We start from the raw sequence: 24,644 nt of genomic DNA, 5'->3' as shown, positions 1-24,644 counted from the left end.
CGTTCTATTATCTATGGTTCCCATAAGTTTCTCGCTGTTGTCTATGCGACAAACTATTGTGGTTTTTATGGTTAATCAGGGTCTTTAAGTGATTATTAGGTCTAAGACATTGTCTTAAAGTTTTTCTAACTTTCTTACCTTCGATGTTCGTACATTGAACGGCGAGTTATCAAACATGGATCTCAATGCGGCGGTAATAGCGATGAATTGGCAATGAATTTGGGTAGAGTATGATGATGATGAAGTTTTGCAGACTGTACTTCTGCAAATTTAAATTTATTATGATGGGAGTGCATTGTTTTTGTCGGTAAAGTGTATCCTATACCCCATCGTCAGCCATTAAAGTTTAAAGACTTTTTTCCTTCTAGTAGACTTTGTAACAAAACCGCCAATAGAATTTTATGATTTTTAGAATAGGTAATTCGGAAATTATAGCCAATAAATTTTCATAAGCATTATAAAATTTTGTCTAATGTATGAAGGAACTAGCTGCGCCCCTGGGCTTCGCTCCTGTGGTAATTTCGGGATAAAAAGTACAATGTGTACCAAATTTCATGACAATCGGTGTAGTAGATTTTGTGTGAAAGAATAACAAACATATATACATCATACACACATCTTCACAAACTTGCGTTTATATATATATAATATATACAAATACTCGTATATATATGACGACCTCGGTGGCGCAGTGGTAAGGTTCTTGCCATTGAACCGAGAGATCCTGGGTTCGATACCCGGTCGGGTTATGATGGAAAATGATCTTTTTCTGATTTATTGTTATAAAATATAGTATCGTTGAGTTAGTATCCCATAACACAAGTCTCGAACTTACTTTGGGGCTAGCTCAATCTGTGTGATTTGTATATATATATATATATATATATATATATATATATATATATATATATATATATATATATATATATTATATATATATATATATATTATATATATATATATATATTATATATATATATATATATATATATATTATATATATATATATATATATATATATATATATATATATATATAAATGCAAAAGTTTGTGAGGATAAAATATTTTTCATATTCTTTTACTCATCTTCGGTGCTGTGACACTGCCCTGTTTCCTTACATTTTTGAAGGTCCAGCAGTGATTTTATAACAGGCCGCCTGCCCGACGTCAACACTTTTTGGGAATGCTATTGTTGCCTATCAGCTGCTAAGACTTTGGCCCTTATTTACTTCATACCACATCCACCTTTACATATTATAAAACACGCCACACACATCCTCTGCCATGGTTCGAAATTGGCCTGGATTGCTTCGACAAAAGGATGGTACGGCCGTGCCGCTTTTTTTGCTCGACTTGGCGGGGGCACTGCCGTGCCCCCAGATAAATTATAGCCCTAAACCTTTCTCAGGAATCAGTCTATCTATTGGTGAAAACTGCATGAAAATCCGTGCAGTAGTTTTTTAGGTTTATCGCGAACAGACAGACAGACGGGGTAGAGCATTTTGTTTTATAACATGTAAGGATAATAATGCTTGTCAGTGGTCGTCGACTGTCTTAGAGTACTATGACTCCAAGACAACAATATACTTATTTCCATCCCTGAGTGGTTTTATACTGATAGCCCATTGTTGAGAAGCTAGCCATTGTCACTAAACGGCGTCCTAAGTGCGCGATACACACGGCAAGCCTGTGCGATGCGGCGCGATTCGTCGATACCAAATAAGTCTTTATTAAATAGGATGGTCCGGTACTTTCTTCTTTTTATTGTGCTGGACTGGAGAATGTGATAATAGTCAGCATTATACTTTTATAGTAACTAATATAAATGCGAAAGTTTATGTGGATGTATGTATATTTCTTTTTTATGCAAATATCTTTATTCACATTATTCTATTTTTACTAATGTTACTATTTAAACCGATCGATTTATGGAGGCTCTGGGGCGCAGCTAGTGTTATTAGGCTGGAAAGATACTTGTGTTCTATGTTGTCGCCGTAATCACACAAGACGCATAGCGCCGCATGGCGTCGTGCAGCTCTCGGTCGCTCACCTAGTACGCTGTGTAAATGTTTCCCATTGACGTAACTAGGAATTTAAAAGTCAGTAACTATGTTGTTAAGGATATGCTCTGTCAATTAAATTGGTCCTATGAATGTCTTTTGTTTGTTAGCGAAATTGGTTAGCTTGATTGTAAATACAGCGTGGAACGGAACGAATATCAAATTTTATGGGTGTAATATAAACATTTGCCATAAGTACTTACTGACAGGCAGCAAGTGAACTTTAAACGAATAATTCTATTTTTCAATATGATTGCGTGTGTAACATTTAATTATGGTCACAAATAATTTTATTAAAAATGTACTTAACATAATTGTATTGTAATTTCAAAATGAATAGTTTAAAGTACTGTTCGTATCTGTATTAGAGTGACCAAATGATTTTCTATGATGTAAAATGGATGTACTTCATATATTAATAAAAAAAACGGGAGAACTGAACATTTATCCGGGCTAAGATCCAATGGGATGATTGGTTTTCCGATCAGTCTCTGTATCGAAATATAACATTCCTTTTCATAGTATACAAATTGACAACTTTTGGGTGGAGTTGGGGAGACATTTGCCCAGCAGTGGGACTTGTAAGGGTGCCTCTGCAACTAGTGAAGGTTAGCTATGAATATTTTTAAGTTTTGTCTTTAGCTCTGCGGAACAACTCACTGCTTGGTTTTGCTACTTGGTTTTTTCTTCTTCTGACCATTATTTTTCCCAAGTGTCTGATGCAAAGATAGAACCCCCAGACAGACAGCAGAAGCATTTTTTGTTAAGATATATTGACTTGTATGTATTCCGAACAAAATAAAAATATTGATACAGCTAATTTTTTACCATTTGGGTACAGAACCTTAAAAATGACATATCGGGGACAAACAGACGGTAAATATAAAAGGTATTATCAACATGGCCGATGTAAAAATGTTAATTGCAGGTGCCATTAAAGTTAGGCCTAGTGCACACGTCGTCGCTACAAATCCCTCCTCCTTCCTCGTCTTAAAAATAAGGTGTAAAATAAGTATAAATTATTTTAGTTCAAAGTAAGTTCGAGACTTGTGTTATGGGATACTAACTCAACTATACTATATTTTATAACAAATACATATATAGATAAACATCCAAGACCGGGGTCAATCAGAAAAATATCATTTTCCATCATGACTCGACCGGGCATCGAACCCGGGACCTCACGGTTCAGAGGCAAGCACTTTACCACTGCGCCACCGAGGTCGACAAATATATAAATATTTATTAATGGTTATACCGTAGCATTTGTAGAGAAGTGGCACTATAGTAAATGCTGTATTTAGAAGTATAGTTTTAATGATACTTAAATACAAGTCTATAAAACTATATGATTCGAGGGTAGACTTTTATATAGAAAGAAAAAAAAACATTGTAAGAAACAATAATGGTTAGCCAATCTGGCATGATAGGGACCAACACTGTTCAAATGAGTTTCTTTCGGCATTTCTTCTCAGCAGTGGTCGTTCCGAAATGCCAGTAGTTTGTAGCTTGTGAGAAATAACTATAAATATAAAGATTGACGAGAAAAAGTGCCTGTGAAGGTCTAATTTCTGAATAAATGATTTGAATTTGAATTTGAATTGGGTTAATTTGCTGGGTCATAAGATGATTATTTGTAATGAGATGTTCATAATATAATAAGGATTATATTGTGAAGCTCTCATTACAAATAAATCACAGCAGTTTTCCACGAGAGAAACAAGTATTATTATCATTATAATATATTGTTTGCCTGCTCTATACTTACTAGAAAAAAAAATTCAAATTTCGAAATCAAATTTAGATCGCATTTCATTATTTTTCATTATTTTTTTATTAATTAAGATATCTATCTTAAGTTGAAAAATTGAACTTGCTTGTGCGGGCGACCTTACTCCGCAACAATTGTCAACAAATTCCAGGACTGCAGGATGTCCGCAAGCACCCCGGTTCCCGTGGGATGAGACCGCAGGGACAGTTTTACTTGGGAATTATGTAGCCACATCCTTCGTTATAATTGACAGGCTTTGAACTATGATTTTCCTTGTGTTATGGTATGTAATAAAACATTATTTTATAGTATTTACTTCCAAGCTTTGTCTACGTCTACACAATAGGGTAGATGACAAGGTCAGAAAATTGTAAAAATATATATACTCACTATCACTGCTATAATTCATAGACTGTATAAATGCAACTGGAAAATTTTACGAACATTTAAAGTTGGTAAGAAAATCAATTTCAAGAAATTGTGAAATTGTTCAAATAAATCCAACAATCATAAAAAACAAAATTTCTGAAACAACTTTTATTAAGAAGTCATCAGCTGTCGAACAAACATAGATTTTTTCGCGAAGATAATACTCACTCGTGACGTCACGTTAGCGTATCATTTAGTGACACGCTGGCGTTTTTTCTCCTCTTGAATCCACCTGTGACGAGACGACGAGACGACTAGACGAACTGACTTCTTTCCTATTCTTCTTCTTATCAATTTTACTTCACTTCAAGCCTGTACATAGTTACGTACCCTGGGTTCCAGTAACGTCAAACAGGCGAACAAACTAAATTCCCGTGGCATTAATTGTAAATGGCTGCGTCGTGGGAAAAGTGACATGTGTATTGCAATCAGAAGACTGTGTTTATGTTGCTTGATGCAAATTAATGAGACGTTTGTTCAATGGTAGGTGCGTTTCGGTCCAAATAATGCGATATAAGTAACTTAAGTGAGGCATTTCTATTCATATTTTGACGACCTCGGTGGCGCAGTGGTAAAGTGCTTGCCTCTGAACCGAGAGGTCCCGGGTTCGAACCCCGGTCAGGCCTTGATGGAAAATGATCTTTTTCTGATTAGCCCGGGTCTTGGGTGTTTAACTATTTATGTATTTGTTATAAAATATAAAATCGTTGAGTTAGTATCCCATAACACAAGTCTCGAGCTTACTTTGGGGCTAGCTCAATCTGTGTGATTTGTCCTAATATATTTATTTATTCTATTCAGAGCACCTGTAGAATTGCATCAACGGAAAAAACCCGTATTTTTTTTGATTCGTGATGTTTGGAATGTTAGTCGACTTACCTGTAATCTTTTCTCGTTGTTCTTTGCTCTACTATAATTTCGATTCATAGTCACATAGTAAGTCTGCGCCATATTATATGATTGTGGGTTATTATGGTTACTTAATCTGAATTACCAGACTTTAGGCTCCGACGCTGAGGAAGAAACCAGCAAGGTTTCATTGAAATTGCCAGCCTTTTTCGATACGAAAACTGAAACTGAACTTGGGGCTGAAAATTGAAGTTCGATTTCGTCAGTTTTAAGTGAGGAGTTACGCATAGCGTATATTGTATTCTAATCAGCTTTATAATGTTAAACAGCTCAGCACATAAAGCAAAAAAATCCTTCTAATATTATAAATGCGAAAGTTTGTGAGGATGTCAAACCATGACACTTTCGTGCGACATTTCAGACTATTGTGTGATCCATACAACACTCTCATGTAACTTGGTAAGTACTGATCGTTTACCAGCACGTGTAGTCATTATAAAACTAGACTTGACATCTCATGATTGCACCCATCCTATCTCAGTGCCGTTACACCATCACGTCTGTCGCAGTCACCGTTAGAAGGAGGGCGGAGCGTGTGAATTTGATTCGCTTTCTTTATGCGGAGACAATATTTAGATCAGGCAATGCTGGTCTTCTTTCATGCTGGTGTCAACATCACATCCTACCAATATTCATTGCAAACTTTCCGCTATTACCGCGCCATTAATGAGGTTCATGCAGGGTAACTTATATGTATGTGCTGTTGACTGTACAGTCGATCGCAAGAACCACCCTGCATACGTGAACTATGTTTATGTCGCGTTAAGAGGCGTGTTTGCAATGAATTTGGGTAGTTTGGTGTATCTGTTGACTGTACAAGTGTATGTAGGTACCTATGTACTTTTTGTATCCATTTTCCTGTGTTTTTGTATCCGCACATGTCACTTTCTGGTTTAAAAAGCCTAAGAGTTAATTTATTATCGAAATATCGTTGATCTTTAAGTTTTGTTAAATATAATGCCATCAAAAACATGCTGTAAAAACCCAAGTCTCGCGGCTCAGTTTTTCTACCGTAAAAAGTTGTGAGATCCATTTGTTTAGTCCCTACTTATGGGAGCTTCTGTCTTAAATTATTACGCAAGTTATTATCATATCAATATTAAAAATCTTTTACGTTTTAAATAAATAGATCGACTTGGCCATCGCATTAAAACACAATGTCTATGGCGCCCCACGCGATTGAAACTCTCGATTATTTCGAGCAACTGTAAAGATTTTACATCATAAATCCGCAAGTCCTCAAGGTTGGTGCTTTCATCGTTTTACTTCGGCATAGTCTTGTGACACTGACCGTCTATACTAATAGACTTGCTATACTAATATTTCTACGTCTATACTAATATTTGTATGCCAACTACAATACATTCCGGCATTTCGGCGAAGAAGTTTCAGGACACACCGTCCCGGCTTCACTCGGGTTATTTATATACCTAAACCTTCCTCAGGAACCACACCATCTATTGGTGAAAGCCGCATGAAAATCCGGGCAGTAGTTTGAGTTTATCGCGACAGACCGCGACGCGATCGCGACGACAGACGCGGCACAGGATTTTGTTTTGCAATAAGTAAGGATACCGACCCTAAGTTGAAACCGGTAGAAACGAGAGAAAAAACAATCAAAATAAAGTTATGCAATATGATCAGGAAATTAAGCTAGTCTTGCTAATATAATTTTTGATTTGTGCTTTTATAAAACGAGTTTTAGGATACTATCTCTACGTTGGGTTTTATTATATAGCTAACTAAGGGTATTTTATTTGTTTAAACATATTCAAATCCGCTATAACATCTGTCGAAATTAATTGTGTATTACGTAATATGTATGTACGTATAATATGGTTATTATTTCAACGATTTATTATCGCATTAAGCAACGTGAGGTGTCATCGCGACCCATATACTTCGGAACGTGTAAAGTTTTGTCATGCAATTAGTAGGTACTCCGTACAACGTACCTACTCGTATTAATTCCATGGGTTTTGTAATCTATTTCAATGTTTGTCTATGGTATAGCTAGGCAGTGGTTCTTGGCCTCGATAGATCTAGGTTGTAAATGGCCATTTAGTGTTCAGAAGTACATACTAGTATTTTGTCATAGAACCGTGACCGAAGCTTAGTTACATTGCTGCATATTTTGTTAACTTTGTTGTTTGTTTGTTAGCTAGGTAATAGGTAGGCAGGCAATAAATACACTGTAGTGTATGTAACATGTGTGTTATTAATATATTATTATTTTTTACTGAAGATTGATGATCACTTACGGTATTAAGTGTATTCGTTAATATCTTTTGTGGTGTCTTCAGCTGACTTGAATAAAATCAGACAATTTTTCGAATTTTCAAAATTTGACAAGTCTTGACTTGCAAAATATTTTCTCCTCATTACGACCTAGCAAGGTCGTCGCACCAGCTCAGCTAGCCAGCTCGAGTTGGCAACTCGAGCTCAGGTGAGCCAACACCCATTGTTCAAAGTTTATGAGCTACCGAGGAATGCAAACAGGAATCAAACACACTGCCACAGAGGAGATAGAAGCGAGAGACCAAGCCTGAAACTAGCGAGCAGAGATCGATTGTGATTTTAGATAATCACATCAATGGATATCGTCAAGCTTACACATGATATCTACTTAAGATGTTGAAATGTCGACAAAAAGTTGTCTGCTTGAAACGATTTTTGTTTATTGTACTGAGTCTTTTGGCCTTGATTTTACTGTGGATTAAATTGGTCCACTGAAATAAATCATAATTCAATAAAATCGGAAAATTCTAACATTAGAATTTACTGGTCGTTTGACATTGAAACTCGATAAGAATGAAATGTGCAACAATTACGTTTATCTTCTTCTTCTTGACTTTATCCCACTCATGTGGGGTCGGCACAGTATGTAAGTTCCTTCCATTTTGTTCTGTCATTTGCCATATCCATTGATACTCCTGTCCTGTTCATACTATTCTTGACACACTCCATCCATTTCTTCTTAGGTCTTCCTCTATTCCTGGAACCCTTTACTTCCATCTTTAATGCCCTTTCAAGTGACGTGATTTTCATCTCTTCTTAAAATATGTCCGTACCAGCCTAACCTCTAACTACACAACAATTACGTTTATGTGGGTACGATTTAGTATGTGCTGCTTGGTCTCTGTACCAGCTCCTCTGTGCCTTATGCAATAAGCTTAACGGGTTTCCTGCTCCTGAGTAATAGCGCTTTTACGATACGTGTGAGGAAATCGCTCGAGCCTGAATTAGAACAAATATGTTATACCTCAACGCCTCAAGTGGCGTGTGGTTCCGCCCTAAAATAGGACCACTCCGTATCCTCCCGTGGATGTCGTACGAGGCGACTAAAGGACACATCTAGGTAGCTGATAGGCAACAATAGCATTGCCGTAGAGGGTTGACGTCAGGTATAGAATTTTCTACCGTCGCGGTATCCTATGTTGGATCAAGGGTCATTAACTAAGTTTAACAAAAACAGGGATTTAGGCGTGATAGACAACCTTTCGCATTTATATATTGGTATGGAATAGTACAGATGACAAAAGTATGTCTAGATTCAACTAGACATGCATGATGCAAACTCACAGGGCACAGGATTCGAACTTGGGACCCATCTTGACGTTTGCACCATCAACACATTTCACAGACTACTGATGTTAAAAAAATCTCTGTGGATTCGTCTTTTACTTATCGAGTGTGTAAATTTAATAAGAAGAAGTGAGATTGTATCTTACTAGATGTTGCCCGGGGCTTCGCTCCCGTGGGATTTTTGACATAACATATAGCCTGTAGTAATCTTGGATAATATACCGCTTTCTTATGGTGAAAGAATTTTTGAAATCGGTTCCGTAGTTTCGGAGATTACCAGCCTCAAACATACAAACTCACAAACGCTTACCTCTTTATAATAATTGTATTTTATGACTACATATGTTGAGTTACCTTACAACTGTGCTAAGAAAGCCAACAGTTTTTTACACCTTCAAAACCACAAAGGAATTCTGAGACCCCTGTTTCGCATCAAGGAAACTATAGCTTAAGGTTAAGAAACCCGTGGGTCAAGCAAAATGACCTTTAATCCATTGTGATAAAGTCGTGGGAGTGGGGATTTCGTAAGTCGACCGTAACATCCTGTGGTGCGCGTGCGCGGATGTGGTTCTGGCAGCTCCAAGTTTGAGGTGAAATATTAAGAGCTTTTGGTATAACTATGTAAATATCGTAATATACTGGAACATTCAGAATTGAAAGCCATGTTTGAGGTAGACATATGCACAATATTATAATGTTTTTCTTACTTTATAGTTGTATCCGCACATGGCTAAGGGTCGTGGTCATTATGTGGATTGAAACACAACGATTTTCTGAGCAATATTAATGTTGTGTTTTGCCATTGTAAAACCTTCTCAAATTGACACGTTTATCACGATCATCAAATCGAAAGCAGTTTCCTCACGATGCCTTCCTTCACTGAAGTTTCTAAATATATATATATACATAATAACGTGGTCATACTTACGTTATCATGTCAAGTAGGTATGTGTACAAAATGCATATTCGTACGAGAGAACTGAACCTAGCGTTCTAAATACCTGCGGCATAGCGCGACAGGTCCGACCGGATCTTCACCAATCTAGAATTACACCGTCTGTTTAACATCTGTCAATAAATAGCAGGTTATATAGTGGATACTGGAACCATTATGGTCGCAAGGACGTAGTAATTGTTTGGTAGATCCTTTGAGACACCTGGCTCGAAGACGGATAGGCAATTCTAGATAGATTTTATTTTTATTTTATTTATTTAAATTTTGACATTTTTAATAATAATGCAAATTCGTCCTCTTAATTTTAAATGTACAAGACATACATTGACGTTTGTGGAGAAAAGGCTGCGGTGAAGTTTGTCGCGCCGCTTCTTCTTCAACTGCGCTTTGGAGGTCTACAGTAGACTTAGTTTAAGTAATTTTTAACGTCGATAAGTATTCCTAAGTTGAATCAAGAATTTAGAATTTGACTCGTACTAAAATTAACATAACTTTTTTAAGTATTTACCTGGATTTTTTATCCCGAAACTCTCAAGCGAAGCTCTGGTTAGCAGCTTGTGTAGCTTGTTGTAGAATGATTAAGTAGCTGATCTAATTATGACAGACTGAACAGTGGATTTAATTTTTAGTTGATAATGACAATACTAATTAATCGAAAACAATTCCCGTAGCATGTAATGCAATATTACTACAAATAATAATAGTACTACAAATGTTTGCCTTGTAATCTGAAATGTATAAATCTAAAATCTTTGTATAATATCTCGCTAACATACAAATGAGGTCTATAACTTCAAGTCAAGCATCTAGATTCTAGCTTCACGCCTCTCAGTTCTTCACAGTAGCGTATGTACACGTCGTGGCCACATTGTTAGCAGAAGGGCCCTCACCTGTTGTTCGTACCAATAAAGAAAACTCGTATAATTAGTTACAGCGAGGCATTGTTTGTCACCGGCACAGAACAGTCGCGACCGTCGTACGGCCACAACGTCTGCAATCGATCAACCGCTCTGCCTGTCAGAGTCGATATCGAATCGATACATCGCTATCCTTGGCTGTATAGATAGACATCTTAGCCTGTTTAGAAGAAATTAACAAACTTTTTCGCCGGTTTTTTAAATAATTTGAATTTAGTTCCGAATTTGAAATACGAACGATTTTGAAGTGCGATCGTTTTTCATAGACCATAGAACATTGGAAAATAGAACGTGATTAGTGAATTCAAAATTCGAAGTGTCGTGAATTTTTAAAAGCTGCCATGACCCCCGTTGGACTTCTCTTCAAAGTGAACAGGTATGTGAGTTAATAGTTGGAATTATGCATTTAGTCATGTCTATGTATGAGAGAGGTGTTTAAATTATTGAATATGGGATGCGCTAACGCATGCGGGTCGTGCTTATTTAGCGGTCGGTCGTTGTAATTATACTCGCGTTCTTATTGTCAAGTTCTCGTTGTCTTTACATGTGGGCTTGTGTTTTGCCTATTGATTTACTGACATACTGTGTTTGTGTTATGTTTGAAGTGCCGGCCATCTCACTGATGTCAGACGTCAAATCGCTGATGGCATCTGACATAATGATTATTTAATTGTTTTTTTACTTGTCAACTTCTGTAATTTTTTTCATTTTTTTTAAAGTTAAATCTTTTAAGTCACAAGATCACAAGATTTAAGTGCCAAGTCACAAGATCGCGGTTTATCCATAGACATGGATATGAATTTTCACAAAGTTCACTCGTGCATGGCCTTATAATTATGACCATAGATAAAAGAAATATATTTAAAGATTCACTTAAGTTTATTTAATATTTTGAATGTCTAATTTTGAGGGTTCTGCAACTAATTGCTAATTCTTCCATCCATAATTGCTATTATTCTGTCTCCAGATACAATTTATAAGGTTCACATTTATAGATAATATTGTTATAGAAATATGGATTATGATATAAGCCTAGTTTAAATTAAAGTTAGACGTCAAATTAGGCGGTAAGTAATTTTTTATATAAGTAATTCTGGTTTGCACTTTTCAATCAATTTCAATCGATTTTAACATATTATATTACATATGGTACTAAAATGACCAGTTATACGGAACCACTTCTGAACTCTATTACTAAGTTAGAAATTAAAACATAGTGCGTTTTATATTAGCATTATTTAGTACCTACCTACCGAGTTAAGATGTCTGACTCAACACAAATTATCACCGTAAAAATGAAATGTGTCTGCTAAAAATATTATTTATTTACAGTTATAGTTATATTATTCTTATATTTTTATTATTAGATAATTTAAAAATTTCACTTATTTATTGAAAATTTTACGACATCGTGACACATGTTGATATAGAATGTTATTGTTATAGAAACAGTCGAATGAAAATGCTGATGAATCAATTCTCATGTGAATACTAATGGACAGTTTGATTAAAAATGTTTCACAGTTACGAAGCCGTGCAAATGCGCCGGTTCAAAAATTGTATACCTATTGTCTCGATTCTGCGCGGTTAAAAAAGCTTGGATCCATCATCACATTTCGACTAATCATAAAATATTATAAATGTAAAAGTTTGTGAGGGTGTTTGAGTGGTTTTTTGTTACTTTCACGCTAAATCTACTGGACGGTTTGTTATGACATTTGGTATACGGGTAGAATATACCTCACTTGGAATAACACATAGAGTGCTTTTAGCCCGAAATTCCCACAGAAGCGAAGTCCCAGGGCGCAGGTTTCTCCGGTATTCATATAATAAGCTTGACAACTCCACCTCTCCAAGTATCTCCACACTCCACACAAAATTCATCCCAATCCAATGCTCCTGCCCTGAAAAACACATAAATCTTAACAATACACAGAGAAAATGGGGAATCCCTTCTTTTTCGCATAATTTTTTTATCCTAATTTAATTCAGCATAACAAGTTCGGCACATATTTTTTTGACATAATAATATTTTGACATACAACAAGTATGTATTTTTGGAATACCTTTTCAATAAGCACAGTTTAGTCTAATGTATTTTACATAATTTTGATTTGCATAAAGCTATAGTGTAGCAGTAGGTTAGGGTGCGGCGGGGTGGCCCTTGGACCACCCATAAGCCGCCAATATGCTTTAGAATATTATGCTTAAAAATTGTCATGCTTATGGTAGGTGTGCGTAAAAAAATTGTGCTTAAAACATTATGGCAAATTAGTATCGTGACCAACTATTATTATGATAAGTAAAAGTATGCCATAAAATTGTATGCGTAAAAATATGTTCTGAACGTATCCCATATACTTTCATACTAAATTATACAGGAAGCATGTAATTTGTACATATACATACATAATTTAGTATGGATTCATACGTCCAAACCTTGGGAAAACTTAGTTAAACACACAGAAATAGAAAGACAGCCGCCAAGCTGCTCTAACTAATTAAATATCCGTTATGACGGATATGCACAGTTAACTAAAGCGCTTCTTGTCCAACAAATCTGGTTGTTCCATCTCCATATCGGTTCCTCGGAGGGACTGGTCTGCGCTCCAATTACTGGTAACCTGTGCTTGAAAATGCTTTAAAAGCATACTATTTTCTTCCATATTTAAAATGTTAAAATCTATCTATAGCAATATTATAAAAGCTAAAGTCTGTTTATATGTCAATTCATGGCGTAACCGCTAGGCCAATTTTGATGAAATGTTGGCAATTATGGTTAATGGCCCAAGGTCAAATCCCAACTAATATTATAAATGCGAAAGTAAATTTGTTCGTTCCTTACATGTAAACGTCGAAAGTGTAAAAGTTACCACATATTTACTTATTTACACGCACGGTTTTCGGTATCTTTAGGCGTCCTTGTCCGACCATCGACACGCATAACAAGAGTTTTGAAGATTACTTCAAAACTATTACAATTTAATTTACAATAATGTAATTATTACAATTTAAATGTACACAATTAATCATTCAGAGGACGTTGTATTTCATTCCATATCTGCGAGTGTCAGAGTTGTCAGTAGACAAGACAATATCTCGTATCTTCACTGGTATTAATTATATTTTCTGTGAAAAGTTTATCTTGTTTATGAGCGATAGTATTTGTCAGAACGCTTTTATTTACCACAATGAAAAATCAGCAAGGTATTCTGAATCCTGGCTTTGTTCGGCGGACACTTTGCCACCTAAACTGAACTTCATCGCATATTCGTACCGTCGAGTTAATTTTTGGCATGAATGCGATTCATTTTGGGGTGTCCACAGTTCACAGAATCAACCTTCATCGAAAGCACGTCAAAGTCGAAATTTTTTTTTTGGTTTCTCAAAATCTAGATAAGCTTGATTTATCGGTAAATTCAGTTCTACTTGACATAATTAATAAAGTTTAAGTATTTTCGGCGAAACGTGCTTTCGATGAAGATTGATTCTGTGAAGTCCTGCTATCTCATTATTTATTATATGCTTGCAAGCACATATGTTCATCACATAAACTTCACAGTATTAAGTTTTATAGATGTCATGTTTAGGAGCAATTTGATCTGATAATATAATACGATCCATCTGACAGGAGTTATGTAGTTCCTACACAAATGAATAATTATAGCATAATGTTGGTTATTACATGTGAAAATTATGAGAATAGGCGATTTAAAATCTGTCTGGATTGCGTGAGCGTGAGCGTGGTCGTGGCATGCGATTGATTGATTATCGATTTTTGCAAGATTTTCCCGTTATATTTGATAGGGGATAACAAAGTTTATTAGAAAATGATTTTTAAACTTGTTCGTGTTGTTGTGTTTTTATTTATGTCTATAAATGTTTCATATTAGTTTCTGTTAGCATGTTAAACCAATCAAATCGTATAATGCATATATATTTTGGCTTTTTAAGAGTTTTCCGTACCGCCACATTTAAGATTTTTCTGTTTAAAAAAATAATTATTAATGGGAGAATTTACCTTTGAAAGAAGTAAAGAGCATTTTAGATTTAAAGTATTGTATAAACTGTTAAATTAAATATAAGTATTTAATACGAGAAAAAGATTTCTTATGAATATAATAAGAATCCATAGAGGAAACTTATTCGATCGAACATCACCCAAATACAGGTTGATGTTGTTCGCATAGGTCCCAGGGTTCCTCTTGGGGTAGTACCTTAGTACCTTATAGAATTAATAGTAGATTAGTAGCCAAGGGCTGTAACGCATCAATTGCAGCCCAAGATATTTATATCCCACCAAAAACATTTTCATGTAAAAATGTTGCCAAGACGAGTCTAGTTTGCGTCACAAACTCAAACAGTTTAGTCAAAATGTATGAAAGAGTGGTCAGATCCCATTTAGAGCCAAGATTCTTGATATATGCGCCCTAACTTTACCATATCTAGTTAAAACGTGTAGCTTGGCCGTTTCGTTACTCTAGTAATAAGATAACGAATGTCTTTGAAATCTATCATGCCATGTTAGTATGTTTAATTAATGTACTCATCGCATTAATCTTGAAATTTTTAACTATCTGGCATTACCCAAACCAAAGTTACGAAGGTTCAAAAATACGACGAAACGTTTCGAGAAAAGGTAGGCTTCGCTTGGCTCGTCTTGGCGGTGACACTCTCGTGCCCCCAGATATAGTTTGAAGGTGCAATTGATGTTTACATCCGAGCTAACTACTCTGCTTCACATCTCGTATGTGAGGTAAGTAGAAAAAAAAAAACGGCATTACAAGAATAAAACATTTTATTAGGTACCTAGTTAAAATTTATAAGTTTTACATTCCCGCCCTTTTTTTATAAAATTAATTAAAAAAAAACCAAGTAAAGAACGAAATTGAGCTTCGCCGTAAAAAAAAAAACAAGTAAAGAACGAAATTGAGCGTTCGAAATTATACTATTTAAAATTGATGACTATTGGAATACGAAGACAAGACTGAATAGCGAAGCGAACTCTTTGGTCATTGGGCTGAATGCATGATGTCTATTGTCAGTATGGATGGCCCCATTTGGGGGTAATAAGGACCTACTTACCGAATAAGAGAGATATAACATTAATTAAACGTAAGATGCGGCGATATACCTATGTACTAACTTGCAAGAAAACGGAAACAGTGTATAAATTACAAGGTATTTAGCGGAGAGACAATTAAAATGCCACTCCATCTCCAATTCCTCGATGTCTATAATTGCAGCTATCGTCAATGGCACATAAGACTGAGCAAGTTCATTGCACACTCGCCCCTATTACCACACCATAGAGACACAATTTGACATGTAGCTGACTGTCTGACAAATGCAACAATGTGATATTATTTTTGTCATTCTTCATTTGCGCGCAGTTGATAGCAATGCTCAGATAAACATATTTTTGAAATATGCTTGTAACTAGCGGCCCGTCCCGGCTTCGCTCGGATAAAAACATGGTAAATTATGATGGTGGTGAAAACCACATGAAAATCCGTGTAGTAGTTTTTGAGTTTATCGCGAACGCGACAGAAGCTGTTGAGGACTTAGTATTATAATATGTGTAAGGATATGCGTGTATTAAAGGAAGATTAGAACGGAAGGAAGATGAACGCCAATTTAAAAACGCGTTTATCTTTTTTATCAAGTGTGTTACTTCTAACAGTGGTGTCAGATTTTTTCTTGTCGCCATAAAGCATCTGACATCAGTTTTACAACTATGGGACAAGCAGGGACTATTAGGGACAAGTAGTCCCAATAGTTCCAGTAGTCTCAGTAGTCCCAGTAGTCCCAGTAGTCCCAGTAGTCCCAGTAGTCCCAGTAGTCCCAGTAGTCCCAGTAGTCCCAGTAGTCCCAGTAGTCCCAGTAGTCCTAGTAGTCCCAGTAGTCCCAAGTAGTCGCATACACGCTAAATTACCAACAGTGTATTCTTTCGATGTTTTCAATCGTGGGAGATGAAAACTACTATTCACGAGCCAGATTGACAAACTGTAGATTCGAATCGACTTACGATCACAGACCACTGGATCCAAAATACACAAGTAATCGTTCAATTCAATTCAATTCTTACAGGATAATAATTAACAGAAATAAGCATATAAATAAAATGATCACAAATTAATAATGTGCCTGAACTAGGATGTAAATAAATCACCCTGTGTTTCAGGCGTAAAAAGCTACAATAATCACATATTAACAATCAATTACATACATTACAGGAAAAGTAAATAAAACAAATAATAATTACATTTAAAATAAATAAAACAAATTGTAATTACATTAAAATTATAATATTAACATAATAAATGAATGTAACTTAAGATAAAAATATTATTAATTCCTCTGTTTCTTCGTATGAATATTCATATATATTTCCTTAGTCACACTCAATATGTTCATACGTATTGATAGGTAGATGGATTTGTATAAAATCTAAAATTACAATGTGATGTTAATTGTATGGTAACATTGTTCGTTGATCGATGGTCATGCAGTAGGACATACTGTGTCAGCGGACGGTGCGGTTTCCCAACGGTGTGGGTTACACCCGGTCTGGATATGTTTATTACCCGACTGTTGAGAAAGGAGGGTTATGATTTCAAGTGTCTCACCCTCATGTGTTCCCAGTTGCGGTCTCGGCTCGGCAAACTTTAACATTTTGGAGATTTTCCTGCGGACACACTAGCGCAACAAATATTCCACTTTTGTAGGTCTATAAGTCCGCGATGGCATATCTTTCATTCAGTCTCCGCACTGTTGGCACAAAATTTGGCAAATTTTATTGGGTTCGACGTACATTGCTTGTTTTTGCTTGCGGTAAATAAAAGTTCTCAAACAAACTACGACTTTACTGATAGTGTGTGGGCATAATTAGTAAAAGAATAAATCTCTTTCTGCGAGCATTTGACGGGCGTTTTTTCCGAAAGAACAGTCATATCACGCTATCTGTTCTTAGAACTAACTCAACTCTTAAACGGTTGTTTTTTTATATACAGTTTTTCCAGCTATCTGTACTGTAAATCATTACAATAGTGGAAGTTTCGAAAAAACTTACGGATATATAACTTTTATTGTTAAATTAATTAATTAGGAAATAACACTATGACATTAAACATAAATTCTACTATATATCCGGCTTCCTACTAATATTATAAAAGCGAAAGTTTGTGAGGATGTATGTGTGTATGTTTGTTACTCGTTTACGCAAAATCGATAGATACGCAAATAGATTGTTATGAAACACGGGTACACGGGTAGAATATAACCTGGAATAACTCATAGGGTACTTCTTATCCCGAAATTCCCACGGGGACGAAGCCCCGGACCGCAGATAGTAATATTATAAATGCTAAAGTTTGAATGTGGATGAATGAGTATATTCACGTTTCTATTGTTGTTATAAGGAAATGCGACTACGAAGAGAGAAAAGAGAAATTAATTTGTGCGTTATAGAAACAATTTAAACGTACCTATGATACAGGGTATAAAAAAAGGAATTATTTTTGTTAAAAAGTTGACCTAACACGCCCAATGTTCAGTTGATGTCATTCTTAACTTCTAATATATTTAATATTGTCGAAAAACTCTATTGTCGTGCTCTTACTGACGACCTCGGTGGCGCAGTGGTAAAGTGCTTGCCACTGAACCGAGAGGTCCCGGGTTCGATCCCCGGTCGGGTCACGATGGAAAATGATCCTTTTCTGACTGGCTCGGTTCTTGGATGTTTATCTATATATGTATATGTTATAAAATTTAGTATCGTTGAGTTAGTATCCCATAACGCAAGTCTAGAACTTACTTTGGGGCTAGCTCAATCTGTGTAATTTGTCCTAATATATTTATTTATTTACTGAAATATTGAAAATTTGTTCTACATGATCCCAAAGGCACATTGACGTCTTTAGAAAAGGAAGAAAGCTAATTATCCATCTTTCTCGTAACATAAGCTTACACGAATGTAACAAGTGTAAACCGTTATTTTAACTGTAGTTGTAATGTTGAATGCTCATATGTAAATGATAACGCGGAAGGTTCGACTCGGCTCGTGTGAAATATTGATGTCATGTGATGATAACACACGCTTCTAGTTAATGACGATTATAAAGACCATGAAAAATGTGCATTATACCAGAATGTAACTAATTAATGTCACTTTTACTCGGGTGACGCACGAGTGTTATTTGGTTAGCCTTCATATATTCCTAATCCGAACTATTAAAAAAAAATCTATACTATTATTATAAAGAGGTAAGCGTTTGTTAGTTTGTGACTTTGTGAGTTTGTTTGTTTGAGGTGAGTAATCTTCGAAACTACCGAACCGATTTCAAAAATTATTTTACCATTAGAAAGGTACATTATCCAAGGTTGCCATAGGCTATATTTTAACTCAAAATTCCCACGGGAGCGAAGCCCCGGGCAACATCTAGTATAATATAACATATATAATTATATACTATAATATTAAAAATGCAAAAGTAATTTTGTTTATCTCTCTCTATATAATCAAGCAATCTTCTTGAAATTTTGAAGTACAGAGAAGGACATAGGGTACCTTTCATCTCGGAAAAATTACTGCTCCCGTGGGAAATCACGCGGGTGAAGCCGCGGGAAAAAGCTAGTTAATCATAACATCCATTTCTTGTGGAGTCTAGGTCCGGGCCCATTATATCCTGTGGACGTCGTACAATATCGTACAAATGCGACTAAGGGACACTCTTGCCTGATGATAGGCAACAATAACATTCCCAAATTATATAGGGTTGAGAGTAGTTGAGACGTCGGATAGACCGAATCTTAAAAAGATGTGAAAATTATGTCCCCAAATGTAATCTAGAACACGCGATGATGAAAGAAAGAGAGAAGAAACAACAAATGAAGAGATCAAAATACTTATAATGATTTATTTTTTCCAAACAATATGATTTGGCGTGTGGTTCCGCCCTAGAATCGGACCAATCCATATCTTCCCGTGGGTGTCGTACGAGGTGACTAAGTGACACACAGCCTAAGCATCTGATAGGCAACAATAAGTCCCAAGGAGGGTTGATATCAGGAAGATGGTTGTAAAATCACAGCCGAATATTTAGGTAAAATTTTAAGGGTTTTTTTTTTTACGCTGATCCCGCGCTTCGCGGCTTCACAACCCCAAAAGCAACCGCGAACATGCAGAGACGAGAGATATAGTATAATACGAAGCGAATAATGAGCACTTGCACCTATCGAATCTCCAATACTCAGGCCAATTATACCGGTTATTAAACATTACTCCGATGCGGAAATAAGAGAAGAGATCATAGCAAAAACACAAGCAACAAGCCACGCCATTTTCTTTCCATTATCCACTAATTAACATCGAAAAAATCATAACCAAACACCATTTAGAAAGGTGCATTCGAAATTAAATTTTATCCCGATAGAATTAAAGTCCAAATTGAAATGGCAGCTGTAACACACAGAGGTACAGGCGATGACAAAAAGCAAGTGCAAATTTTATTTAGTGGATAATTATGTTAATGTATAGTCATAACTATTAGTGGGATGTATGTTTTTAATAGATTACTTACAGAAACAGAAAAAGTATGCAGATTTATTACTTTTACACAACAAATGACAGCTTGATTAAGTAATTATCGTGTAATAGAGTGCAGCATAACATTTTATATTATATGACTTATATTATATTTTATATTATTATTATATTTTATATTATATATTTGCTGTCGCAAATACTTTAATGACCACCGTGGTTATCATACTGGGCAGCTATCGTAGAGATTTATATTCTATTTTGGACAAGTTATTACGACAATATTTGTATCGCCGTTTATTACTGATATAGCAATCTTGTTTCTATTTTAACATGGGTATCACATAAACATAGGTAGTATCTCTTGTCAAAAAGGCAAAAAAAAAGTCTAAAAGACAAAAGTCTTTTGTTATGTTATGTTCACCAAAAATAATTTAATTGTTATATGGGAGTTCTTAAATAATGTATATTTCAATTTTATTAATTTTGCTAAGAACTTCGCTTATCGAACTTCATATGCAAGCCGAAGAGCCTTATCAGTTGTTTTTCTGCGCGCACGCAGTCGCCATAAAAACTATGTCCCACTTATGATAAGTCAATAACAAACTGATCATAAGAATGTTCTGGACGCATCGCCGACTGCTCTGTCGGCCGTTCCGGTGCATATGAGATAATTATGATTTTATGATGTTCATGAGGTACAGACAGCAAATAAATTATTCTGGTAAATACTTACATATTTTTTTGGTCGGAAGTAGTATATATATGTATATTTTTACCAGTATAATTTATTTGCTGTCTGTACCTCATGAACATTGTTGCGGATATCCATCCGCATCATTTTTTTTTCAAAATGTTGTAAAATCTGTATAGTTATTTTTTTTAATCGAAGATGGCGTATCTTGGATTTTATATAAATATTCTTTTTATATTATATATATAAATATAATTTTTATATAAATATTCACTAAAATTAGGATCTAAAAATTTTAATATCACAAATATTTTTGAACACACCTGTACAAATAAACGGGCGATATCCGAACGGAAGGTGGCAGTACAGATACCGATCACAATTCCCATGTGTTATTAACAGCATTAATGTCTATAATTAATTTGTTAATCACTTTAACTTTTAACGAACCTCTAACTGCTCCTGATGCAATTAAAATGTAATTTCAAGGCTGCTTGCTTTCGCCTTGGCCTTTGCGTCTTTGTTATATAAATATCGATGAAATATCAACGACATTATATCTATAATTTGAAGGTTTTATTTGTACATCTAAAATAAACAGGATATACATATATGCGTGCCAATGGTGTGACAACTAGGAATGTCGACGACCGTGCGATGTGGAGAAGACACTGATAAAAGAAATATATATATATATATATATATATATATATATGACAAGTTATTTGTTAGACAAATTAAAAAATCCCCGACTTTCAATATTCATTTCGCAATCAACTTTTGAACGGCCGAACCGATTTCCATGAAACATGGCTAAGAACAACCGGGATAAAATTATCTATGACACAAAAAAAAAAACTAAACGAAAATCCGTTCATCCGATTGGGAGCTACGATGCCACAGACAGATACACAAACAGACACGTTAAAACACCCCTCTTTTTGCGTCGGGCTCCGACACTCAACGGCTGAAGAAATCAAGAAAATGAAAGAGTGAGAGAGTAATAAACAAAAGATGTTTTAAACCAGCTTCGTCACGGGGCTTCGCTTCTGTTAGAATGTCACAAAATAGGACCGTCTGTTCAGGAATGGTTCCTCCATGTGAAATAATTTTGGAAATCAATTCTAAATCGCGGCTCCCTGTAAAAGTCCTTAATTCAATAATTGTACCTAGTGTTTTATCATTTATTCCTGTAATTTTTGACTTACATTGTTTTTTTTTGTTTCAGCGAGGGGTTGTTCACCTGTCCCGTGAATGCTTCACCCGTCGACTACGCTAAGGTAAGTGCTTACCTACTACCACCAACCATTATTGTATGATATGTATAGAACGTATCGATACGATAGCAGATTCAAGCATAATTTTAATGTTGAATTTGCTCGTTTACATTGTACATGTATGTCGCAGCCATCTGGTTAAATCAGCCGTTTAATTGGAAGGGTGATTGAATCTGTTCGCTAAACCCTGGAATGACTGAATAACTAACAGCCAAATTGTTGAAATGTTCAACGACTTGGTTGAACGTCATTTGGCCGTTTTGTTAAATAGGATCCAGTATGTGCGTCCATTGCGGGTGTATCTCATGGGCAATTAAATGGACGGGTGTATCCCATCGGCAATGAAATGGACCTCAGTCGTCATCCGATCACCGTCGCGAGTAATACCTCACCTCACCTATTACTGTTGATTAAGTAATATAGTTTTCCAACACTACATTTTATTTTTCTTTTTGCTAATAGTGTTGTTTGTAACAAAGCGGTAATGTTGGTGTAATGGTTAAGACGCTCGCCTGTGGATCGAAAGGTCCCAGGTTCAAATCCTACTCGGGCCACATGACATTGTATACCAATGTGACTCATGTATAGTAGTTTTCATCGTCCACCACTTGCTTTCGATGAAGGAAAACATCGTGAGGAAACCTGCGCACTGGTTGATTATTAACTTGTGTGTGAAATGGAGAAGGCAATGACAAACCACTCCATTAACAATGCCAAGAAAGTTGTTGTGTGTATTTCATTCCACGTAATAACCACAACCCTCAGCCATGAGGAATACGACTATGAATAATTGTTTAGTTTGGGTATTGGATCCGGGTTTTCAAACAGACAGAGAAAAATTCTAAAAAAATATATTTTGGCTTCTATGATACCCCATAAAGACCGCCCATAATTATGGGTATTATTAGGTACAAATAGATACTGTAGATATTCCTACTGAACAAACTATAATAACGTTGTACTGAGAGCCCTCTTCTATCGTAAATATATAAAAGCACAAAACTAAACTCATTGACAAAGCAAGTGCACTGTGCGCTTGCACCGCGGGTGGCCATCGTTAAGTCGTAAAGCGGTTCCGACAGCTGCCGCGAGATGGCGCTGTTTACAACTATCATCAACAATAGAAACACGCCACAGAAACGAGGGGCATCCACTTTATTACCCTGTAAAACTGTTTAAATGACTAATTGTAATAAAATTGGAATGTTTGAAGGCCCTTTGTTTAAGCCCTCACATGTGTACTTAATGGAATAAGCGTTTTCTTTTCCGCCATTTTATTATAAATTAAATTTAAATTTATTACTTAGACACGTTCTGTCAAAGATAACTTATTGAAGTTATTGCTTGTTCGATAATATTTATCATAAAGGCTATTTTTCCTTCAAATATTGTTAATCAGAAAATTTTGATTTAGTATCAGTTTAACAAAGAATAAGAGTCAGGCATGTAATATTTTACGCATTAAAGTGAAAAATCCACATGCAATCTTTATTAATACTACTAAACTAATACAATCGCCACACCACAGTTCAAATGTTCTTCTTCTTCATAGTAGTATTCGTCATGGCTGAGGGCGTGGTCATTGCGTTCAATGAAACACACACAACAACTTTTTTGGCATTATTAATTAGGAGTGGTTTGTCATTGCCTTCTCCATTTCACACACAAGTTAATAATAATCAAGCAGTGTGCAGGTTTCCTCACGATGTTTTTCTTCACCGGAAGCAAGTGGTGGTCGATAAAAGCTACTATATACTCGTATGAGTCAGATTTGTATACAAACTCATGTTGCACGATTAGGATTCGAACCTGGGACCTTTGTATCCACAGGCGGGCGTCTTAACCATTAGGGAGCAAAACTTTTAGCTCCCAATAGGCACCTAAATATACGTACCTATGAAGAATTTACGGAATGTAGGCGACAGGTGATCTGTGGGTTAGGCTGTAGGTTTTTAAATTAGAACCAACATGTTAAGTACAGCTCGAAAGTGTCATTTTTCTTTTGAAAGTACTCGGTGAAGTTGTGAACAAGTTCTAATTTTGATCTTGAATGGTAAAGTAGGTGACGTATTATGCACAAATCTTCATAAGATTAAGATTTTTATTTTCTTTCTTTTATAAATACTGTATTAAATTTAAATAACAATAAATAAATAATAAATAAATTAAGATTGTCTTAATCCTCCTGACTATCCATCATATACTAAATATTATACAGTTTCGAAATAAGGACAGACAGCCAACGAAGCAATAAATTATTATTTTTGAGGTTCAGAATCCTAAAAACAAGATCCAAGCATATAGAGTGCGTGTATCAGGTACGCGTGAAAAATTGAGGTAAATTACCGAATTAGTAACGGATACAAACTAAATCTTACATGCTTTTTGCCAGTACAAGAATCTTGTTGCGAATCTGGTTAACATCAGTTAATTTGTCAATTAAAAATCAATATTATCGACCAAAACATTGCGAGTAGTCACGGCATCTACAAACTTATTCGT

The 24,644-nt window shown here is 35.6% G+C and overlaps 1 protein-coding gene across 2 annotated transcripts in view; it reads left to right on the top strand.

The window, feature by feature from the left end:
- Traf4 (TNF-receptor-associated factor 4) overlaps positions 1 to 24,644 on the top strand; it is a 106,822-nt gene that overhangs the window by 15,285 nt on the left and 66,893 nt on the right. Inside the window, exons 1-2 of one of the 2 annotated variants that reach the window (XM_053769416.1) lie at positions 10,662 to 11,003; positions 22,094 to 22,145. In XM_053769416.1, the coding sequence (XP_053625391.1) occupies positions 10,969 to 11,003; positions 22,094 to 22,145 (87 nt within the window). In that variant the 5' untranslated portion in view covers positions 10,662 to 10,968. Of the gene's footprint in view, positions 1 to 10,661; positions 11,004 to 22,093; positions 22,146 to 24,644 lie in introns of those variants that run through there. The other variant, XM_053769417.2, reaches the window with a different exon arrangement.

The sequence above is a fragment of the Plodia interpunctella genome, chromosome 3 (assembly GCF_027563975.2).
Source record: "Plodia interpunctella isolate USDA-ARS_2022_Savannah chromosome 3, ilPloInte3.2, whole genome shotgun sequence".
Lineage (NCBI taxonomy): Eukaryota > Metazoa > Arthropoda > Insecta > Lepidoptera > Pyralidae > Plodia > Plodia interpunctella.
Note: the sequence above shows the minus strand (reverse complement) of the source record. Positions and strands in the feature narration are given on the sequence as shown.